Raw genomic sequence first — 9913 nt, 5'->3', positions numbered from 1 at the left:
GCGATCCCATTAGAATCTGCTATACAGATCAGGATACAAAATTCAGCCAGCATTTGTTTAAGATAGGTCTGACATTGGGGGTTCAGACTATTCTTCCTCAAGTGTAGTTACGCTGATTGGCTGTCAGTGTTTTTAGGATTTAAAAGAATTGAGTTGTGAAAATGTTTACAGTGTACAATATTGCTCATATCTGCTATTATTAAAAATGCTTGGTTACTTATTTGGGTTAAAAAAAACAACAATAACTGTAGGGTTAAAGTTTAACATTTAACCCAATAAGTGAGGGTTGTCTCTATTATACACAAATATGTGTAGAAAAAATAACCCAGTATTTTTTAAGTTGTCCTCGTTCTTTTATTAAAATAAAATACTGTATCATTGTTGTCATGTGAAAAGTTCAAACAAATGTGTCACTCTTAAAGCATTCGTAATCAATAATAATTAACGAAGCTCATTCATTTGAAAAGGTTTCATCCAAATGGTTGATTTTGGGCAATGTCTAGCACTTATTATTTTATTGTTTAAAATGACGTCATGAGCAGGCAGCAAAGTTCACCTAACAAACATTACATTTTAAAGATGCTGCTTTAATTAGGCTGCAATTAAGCTTCGATGGAAGATTAACAACAAGAGGAGAATTAAAATAAAACTATCAAATGTGTTTGGTTACTTCGTAGCTGCTAAAGACAATAGACCTTGAGGAGCTTTGAGAATTATTGCCAGGGTTGCCAGTACGGAAATATACTCCTATCCTTGTCCTGTTTTCAATGTTTTGTTTATATTTAACAATTGATAATTATACATGATCACGATTACAATACTTAATATTATTACTATTAACATGATATCAGTATTGTGTGTGTATATATAAATGTAATATGCATCATGACTAGCCTACACAACATATGACTATCACGTTTGAGATATGAGACAGCATATCACCCGAAGCACAATCACTTACTGTAGTCAGACTGATGTAATATTCCGGAAATCCCTGTAATGTTGTGATGTTTGATAAGGTTTAATGGCGTGAAGGCGTGTTTTATTGTGGATCATGTCTGGGCATGTCTTTCTTCGCTCGCTTTATGTAGCTGCACCTGGCAACCCCGCACAGTTCAGCGTGAGAGATCCAGATTCGAGGAAAAACACACGAATGCGAAAAGCTGCAGCTCCTCACAATGCCTGTAAGTGGATTTACTCGATTATACAGCGACGTGGCATGTGTCGAAATGCGTTGTAGTGTTTTGCGTTTTAATATTGATCAAGTTATCGGTTAGTTTAACCGTGCGATAAACATGTGGAAGTTAGAGATCCTCACATGGCGCTACGTGCAGGGTTCAGATTCGGCCTAATGCTTCACTTTACACGATTTAAAACAAAAAACTGTCGAGTAAAATCGTGTGTTTATCCAGATTAGTGATGTTTTTATCTTTTTAGACTGAAGCCATTGTAGTTTTTGCACTGACAATGATGGAAATGCTCAATATGGCTGTTGAACAGTGTTGTTTTTGTTTGCAGACAGCCTTCAGTCAGCTGTGGGGGTTTGTTTTTGTTGGATTCATATACATTTCTTGATTAATATTGATATATATTGTTTTAAATTGAAAAAGAGAGACACTCTCAGCTTCTTTGGAGTTAGAATTTATATATAGGTTATTGTTTTATTTGTATGTTTATTGATTTTGTTCGACAAACATCTAAAGATATTTCTAATCAACTTATTAAATGTTATTTAGAGAATAAAATGACAATTGGTCAAAATAATATAAAGGATTGCGTGTTTTCAGGTGTTTATTTTAATTTTTAGACAACACAATGCCTTGGTGTTTTATGCTCTGCTGCAGTGATCTACAGATTCTGAAACTGAAATTCAGCCAGCATTTGTTTAAGATTTAGGTCTGATATTTGGCATTCAGACTAGATTTATTTTCCTTTCTTCTTAAGTATATTTCTTCTGATTGAGTGTTCTTATTATTTATCAGCTGATCGATAAAAAGATGGTGAAAATGACACTGTGTCAGCTGTATTTGTTGGATTAATATAAATTGCTTGACTAATATTGCCTATAGATGTAGTTAGAATTTTTTTTTTAAATAGGACATTCTCAGCTTCTCTGCATTTACAATTTATGTTTTTATTTTGTTTCTAATTTTTAAATAAATAATTGTTTTGTTTTACAAACTACTAAAGACATTGCTTATAAGCTTAAAGGGAACCTGTAATGCAAAAATCAATTTAATAAGGGGTTTAAACACACTTGTGTGGCAGCAGTGGGAATTTATCCAGCCGCTTTCATTTGTACATGTCATCAGAGGGGGAAAGCCCCGCCCACTAGTGACAATCTCTCCCTCATTAGCATTGGATGCTAGTCTTGTTTTTGAATCTGCCACTATGCTGACACACAGGCATTTGTAGCTTCGCCCTTTTCTGGTTTGAATTTAAAGCGACAGTCACCAAAATGGCACAATTAGGATCAAAGTTTCAGAGAGTGAGAAAACAATATTAGTGTGATATTTTGAGCTGAAACTTCTCACACACACTCTAGGGGCATGAGAGACTTATTTTACATCTGGTTAAATAATGGCACAATATGTCTACTTTAAATAAAAGCACATTTGAGGGAAAACAAAAATTTAAACCAATATTAACAGTTTAATTGGTTTTATAGTTCAGCAATGAATATTCTGTCGTCATTTACTCTCCCTCAAGTGGTTTCAAACCCCTATTTGTTTTTTTTATCTTCTTTTTTTTCTGATGAACACAAAGGAATGTTTAGAAAAATGCTGAAACCCTGTAACCATTGATTTTCATAGAAAGAAGTAAAGGTTTGAAGGAATGAAAGAAATAATGAGTAAATTATAATCTTTTTAAACCCATACCTAATAAATTCAATGAGTCCAGAGAACAAATTGTCTCTTAATTTTATTCCATAGTTGTGTGTGTGTAACTGTATATACATGCATATATACAGTTGAAGTCAGAATTTTTTGCCCCCTTTGCATTTTTTCTCTTTTTAAAATATTTCCCAAATGATGTTTAACAGCAAGGAAATTTTCACAGTATGTCTGATATTTTTTCTTCTGGATAAAGTCTTATTTGTTTTATTTCAGCTAAAATAAAAGCTTTAAATTTTTTAGAAACCATTTTAAGGTCAATATTATTAGCCCCTTTAAGCGATATATTTTTTTCAATGGTCTACAGAACAAACCATCATGATACAATAACTTGCCTAATTACCCTAACCTGCCTAGTTAACCTAATTAACCTAGTTAAGCCTTTAAATGTCACTTTAAGCTGTATAGAAGTGTCTTGAAGAACATCTAGTCTAATATTATTTACTGTCATCATGACAAAGAGAAAATAAATCAGTTATTAAAACTATTATGATTAGAAATGTGTTAAAAATCTTCTCTCTGTTAAACAAAAATTGGGGAGATAGATAGATAGAGAAATGTTGAGCATTTATATTAAAGTGTATCTTTTGTTTTTTATATAACAGTTGGCCAGAGATCTGCTCAACCCGTCCTTTGATTTGGAGAGGAGGCAGCACAAGAAGAAGAGGCTTGTTCAGAGTCCAAACTCATACTTCATGGATGTAAAATGTCCAGGTTTGAAACTGTTGCTCATTTATTTATTTCTGCTTTATTATGGCTGATATTTGGTTTGGAGAGTGTGTGATATTTGCTCGTCCGCTCCAGTTTTGGGTGTAATTAATTACAAAGTAACTAGTTAGTGTAATTTAATAACTTCTCAGCTAAGAATGTATGTAAGGGATTACTACTTGTGTTTATATGACATTTTAATACAGTTTCTTATGTGCTTGCTTACTGTAGGAAATTCAACAGTTCTAAATCAGTTCAGAGAAGCAGAGAAATGTATATTTTGCAGATTAATTTGTCAACTAAATAAGATTTAGCTTTGATCAAGAGCATTTCTTCTGTTTAAGGTATCAATTCAGAGAAGCAGAGGAATTGTAAATATATATTTATATTTTACATACACTACAAATGAATAATAAACTAAGGGTGGGCGATATGACCTAAAATTAATATCACGGTATTTTTCATCTTTTGAACGGTGACGGTATAATATCATGGTATTACTTTCAATAGCAAAATAATATACATCTCAAGGAAGAACAGACAAAAGAAAGTCTCACTTCTATCACTCTTTAAAAGTTTCGGTTTGGGTCATTGTAAATGCTCAGTCTCATTATGAGCTGATCTTCATTTCTCTGTGTTGGTGGAATAAAGCAGGCGAGTCAGCCGCACCAATTTATGAGCAGACAGAGCAGGATTCTCGCGATGACCACCGGCGCAATACCGCTCTTTGTTATGAGCTGTAGTTTCAGTGTAAACTTAGTAAAGGTGAGTTTCTTTGGTGATGATGTGTACAGTGTTAGATTTTATATTTAGCGGACATTTGCGCTGAACACGCAGTGAATGCAACGCAACAAGATTCAGGCACCTTCTCCGAAAACACTTGATTGATCTCAGCTGGCGGATCAACATTTACCTCATGTCATGATCGCTGTCATCTGCGCCATTATTATTATTATAACTTTAGGTGAGGTTTGCAAACCTGTGCACTTTTCACTCTTCAGCCGTTTGCATTTCCTGCAGTAACAAAAGCTCCCTGTTATCTGACAGCGGGAAGCGTTGAGTGACTGACAGCTAATATGAACCAATACAGCAGCAGGGTAGAGCGATTCAGCAAGTTTTTAGAGAAAATCAAATCAGATTGCACTACAACCATTATATTCAGACACACAAATGCTCCCAAATATATTATGAGGGCGCATAGATTACATTTCGGGCGCTCATGCGACCAAAATGGTTGCAATTTCGAGCCCTGTAGTATAAGGACATGTATTCAGACCACAACTGAACGTTTGAAGAAAATTGAATGCCTTATTATTTAGAATTAGCTATTATTGATGTAAATGCAGCTGTTTAAGGTGCATAATTGATTTATTACGGTATTGACGGTATTAGAAAATCCATGTCGTGGCGCAATGTCACACCGGTGATGACGATGACACCGGTGTACCGCCCACCCCTATAATAAACTATGAAATATTTTAGAAGTGTGTCGGTGTATGGTAGGTATGAAATATGGTATCATTCATTTAAAACATTCTGTGTGTTGTTTAAAATATAAGTGTTATTTCTTTAAAAGCATGATGATAAAGCGATATATTGTGCAGCCCTAATTGTAATGAACTCTTGTTGTGAAGTAACTTACCCAGCTCTGATCTGCACACAGGCTGTTATAAGATCACGACAGTGTTCAGTCACGCGCAGACGGTGGTTCTGTGTGTCGGTTGTTCAACAGTGCTGTGCCAGCCCACAGGAGGAAAAGCCAGACTCACTGAGGGTGCGTGTGTTTATTTACTCATTATGGTACATGATCACAATACAGACGCTTGTTACTGCTATGGGTTAAAAAAACAACTGTTAAATCTGTATTAGCTGCTTCATCTCAGGTTATTCCTGTTAAAACTGTAAAACAGAACAAGTTGTCTTGGTCTAATAGGAGTTTATCGAAAATAAAATGTGTCAATTATCTAGCATTGCTTTAGTCAATGCATAAAGTTATGGAGATCCGGAAGGGGCATGATGGTGGGGAAAAAAATGGGTAGAAGAAGAAAAAAAAAGGTAAATGGAGGATATGTTCCCCCGCAAAACTGTTGTTTGACAAACACTCTAGTTTTTGCAGGGATTCTCCCATATTTTACTTGTATAAATTTTAATAAAAAAAAAAAAAAATTGCATTAAAAATACCAGGAAATTTTAAGATGCTTTATTTAGGTTACTTTATATGGAGACCCGGAAGAGATGCGAAGGGGGGGGAGATGGAAGAAAAAAACATGGCTGGTAGGAAGTGATGGGAAGATATATATCTGTTTTTGTGTTCCCTCGCAAAACTGTTGTTTGACACACTTCATGTTCACTTCATACATGTCAACCCTCCAGTTTTTGCTGGGATTCTTCTGTATTTTACCGTTCTATCCCATTATCGTCCTATAATTAAGTTCCCATATTTCTGATATAAATTTATAAATGTTAATATCAAAATGTCTGCGTTCACTTTCTTTCTGTTAAAGCTGTGCGTCGATCATCGCCCCATCATAATCAACTTCAGTGAATGCATGTATACGCGCTGACTGACGCATGCGCTCCATATCATAAACTGATTTTTGCATACATGCATTCGCTGATTCAGAGGTGTCATATGAAGGGCAGACATTTTTATGTTAATATTTTATAAATCTATGTCAGAAATATGGGAAAATACTCAATTATAAGATGATAGCGGGATAGAATGGGAAAATACGGGTTGACATGTTTGAAGTGAACAGGAAGTGTTCCCCACCATAACATCTCCTCTGGGTCTCTGTATAAAGTAACCTAAATAAAGCATTTTAATATTTCCTGGTATTTTTAATGACTTTTTTTTTTTGTAATTCATAAAAATTAATTACAGAAAGCTAGTTTAACACTAGATGGCGCTCTAGGCTAGCTTTTGATTGCCGATGACACTTTAGGCTCATCTTTAACCCTAATGTGCTGTTGGGGATGTTGTCATCCACTCGTAGGTGATTTTGAGTCTTAATTTGGCCACAACTTTTTCAATGTTTCAGCTAGCAGAACGATTTTTGGTGACCCTTTATTTTGACATATTTTGAGAAAATGCTTTGAAATAATAATAAAAAAAAAACCTCAATGATACGCTCTGGGCAAATGTACTACCCTTTTGTTATGTTCGGGATGAAAACGTCCACTGAATTAAACGGCTGTAAAAATGTATCAGATATATTTTTTTTAAGTTATTGGTTTTCCATAAATCTGTTAATCAACCTCAGTCCTGATCAAAACTACTCAATTGCCTAGAAAATGACAGGATTTTAACTCTTTAATTGCCAAATTCATAAAGGATGTCACTGATTGGTGAAAAAACAACACACAAAATGACAGATTTTCATTATATAAAGTAATTGTGGGTTGGAGATTTACTTCTGGTGGCTGTTTTCCCCCTTTGACTTCCATTATAATCACTTTTTTTTATTATTATAAAACCATGACACCATATAGTCATTCCTTTTTGATTGTTTTTGGCTTTCCCTGTTGGGAAGAGGTAAAACTCTTAATTTTGCCTGTTGGTCATCAGTTGGCATTAACCCTTTAGATAGGCCTGTGCAAATAAAAGCTTAGCTTCTGGATTTCATATAGAGTATAACAGCAGATTGAAGTGTGTGTGAGAGTTAGGCATGGGATGAGAACTGTTTTCAATGTATACCGCGGTTTGGAAAAGTCAAGGTTTTAAAACCATCAATATTTTCTGCAGTACCATTCTCGTTTTGTTTTTTAGGTATCTTCAGCAGAAAAGATATCTAAAGAGGCCATTTTAAATTAACAAATCTGTTTTTGAAACAAATGAAGACAGCAGAAGTCATGAATTCATTTAACCTGGCATGTTCACTCTTGCAAAATGAAATCTATTGTGGTCAAAAGGGAAAAAAGTTTTAGTTTTTTACCCAGACATTTAAAATATATATTTTAGAGCAGTAACCACAATACCGTCATATTTTTATCCAAGGTTATCATATCGTCAGAATTTTAAACCAGCCCATGCCTAGTGTGAGTGTCCTTTACACACTTACCTTGATGTGTCTGAGAAAATCTAAATCTCAGCTCTCAGAACTACATGGAGTAAACAAAAACAAAGACTGCATTTATGCGCTATCAAATGTGGTTCTAATGGAAGTCAATGAGGCAAAAACAACCACCAACAGTAAATTAAGGAGGAAAAAATGTAAATCTAACAGTCCAATATTGTTACTAATCGTTTACATGTCCAAGACTGTGATTAAAGGGGAAAAATCCTGTTCACAATTACTTTTTACATTGAAAATCTGTCATTTTGTGTGTGTTTTTTTTCATATCAGTGACATCATTCATGAATTTGGCAATTAAAGAGTTAAAATCCTGTCTTTTTCTAAACAATTTAAGAGTTTTGGTCAGGACTGAGGTTGATTCACAGATTTATGCAAAAAAAAAAAAAAATTAGGCTTGGCTAGTTTATAACTAGATGAGGAAATATGCTAGTTTTAACCGCAGATAGCACTTATAGGCTGGTTTTCCATGGTAGATGTCATCATAAGAGCTCATGAACTTAAAAATATTCATTAATAATGTTCATTCAAAGTATCATCCAAATCATCCGAACTTTATTAATGATTCTTTTTAGATTTTAGTGGTATTTGTAAGGAATTGGATGCAAGCAGAGTGGCTGTTTGTACAGCATGCATCGACTGCATCAGTTGTTAGAAACTAAGCTTCAATACATCTGAGATTATTACATCTGGCATGTTTGAATTGTGATAGAGAAGTCATCACTGTAATCTAAAATTCACAGTTATCTCTATTTTAAATGCCCATGGCAGAATCAGACCTGCATGCCTGAACTAGAGACCGTACGATCTCTCAGTGACTGAGCTGCAGCTCTTCTTTTTCTCCATAGGTTGCTCTTTCAGAAGAAAGCAGCACTGAGACGGATGAAAAAGGGATGATGATGCTTTGAATACAAAGAAACCGTAGTGACTTCTTGATGCCTTACCTTTTCATTGATTACAATGAATGACCTTGACTTGATTATGAGCGATGTGTGGCAGGTTCTTTCTACCACCGCATCAGTTCAACACCTCTAATAAACTTTCTCCTGCATGAAAACACTGTCCAGTCGCTCACTTCAGATACTTTCACAAACGACATATAATGAACAATGTATGTGTGTAGATGTCAGGCTTTCAGGTCAATCTCTTGCATTTAAATCAGCACACCGAAGCTGTTATATCTGTATTATGTACATCTGTATTTAGAGTTATTGTACAAATATATAACATGATGATTAGGAAGTATTTCTTATTTGAGAATTATTATTGGAAAATGTAAAATGTTTAGTCCTCTTGTGATTTATTTTATAATTTCTTAATTATTTAACAAATGATGTTCAACGGAGAAAAAATCTTTTATTTTGCCTTTTTTTCTGTAGAAGAAAAAAGTCTTTAGTTTGCGTGGGATAAAAGTCGTTTTGATAATTAATAAAATAAATTTGAAGCTTATTATTATTATTATTATTATTATTATTATTATTATTATTATTATTATTAGACCTCAGCATTTTTCCTGATTGGCTACAGGACAAACCACTGTTGACCAATGACTTGCATGATTAACTTGTCTAGTTAACATTATTAACCGAGCCTCTAAATTGCACTTTAAGCTGAATACTAGTATCTTGCAAAATATAGACACACACACATGTATATGTATATATGTGTGTATGGATATGTGTGTATGCATGCATATATGCGTGTATGTATGTGTATGTGTATGTATATATATATATATATATATATATATATATATATATATATATATATATATATATATATATATATATATATATATATATATATATATATATACCGGTGTATATATATCTCCACACCGAAAAAAAACATTCAACCATGGACGCACGCACGCACGGATACATACACACACACACACACAACGACTTTCATACATGCATAAAGACACATGCATGCATACACATACATACATGCATGCATACATACATACATACCAAAAACATATATACACACACACTCACATACATACACATGCACAAATACACATACATGTATGCACGCACACCTGTGTCTAAGCACACACACAAACATCCACAAATGCATTCATTCATACACACATGCAAACATATACGTCTATACACGTACAAACATGCGCACACAAATACACACACACACACACACACACACACTCACGCATACAGGCTAAAAAACATACACATCCACTCATGCATGTATAAGTAAACGTAAGCATAAATGCAT

The 9913-nt window shown here is 34.1% G+C and overlaps 1 protein-coding gene across 1 annotated transcript; it reads left to right on the top strand.

Moving 5' to 3' along the window:
- The first annotated feature begins 1074 nt into the window (after positions 1-1074).
- On the top strand, positions 1075-8732 carry rps27l (ribosomal protein S27 like). The gene is made up of 4 exons (XM_056452295.1): positions 1075-1184; positions 3500-3608; positions 5266-5376; positions 8524-8732. Exons 1-4 carry the CDS (start codon positions 1179-1181, stop codon positions 8550-8552), a joined length of 255 nt encoding a protein of 84 aa, XP_056308270.1. The 5' UTR covers positions 1075-1178; the 3' UTR covers positions 8553-8732.
- The last annotated feature ends 1181 nt before the right edge of the window (positions 8733-9913 follow it).

The sequence above is a fragment of the Danio aesculapii genome, chromosome 25, assembly GCF_903798145.1.
Source record: "Danio aesculapii chromosome 25, fDanAes4.1, whole genome shotgun sequence".
Classification (NCBI taxonomy): Eukaryota; Metazoa; Chordata; class Actinopteri; order Cypriniformes; family Danionidae; genus Danio; species Danio aesculapii.
Note: the sequence above shows the minus strand (reverse complement) of the source record. Positions and strands in the feature narration are given on the sequence as shown.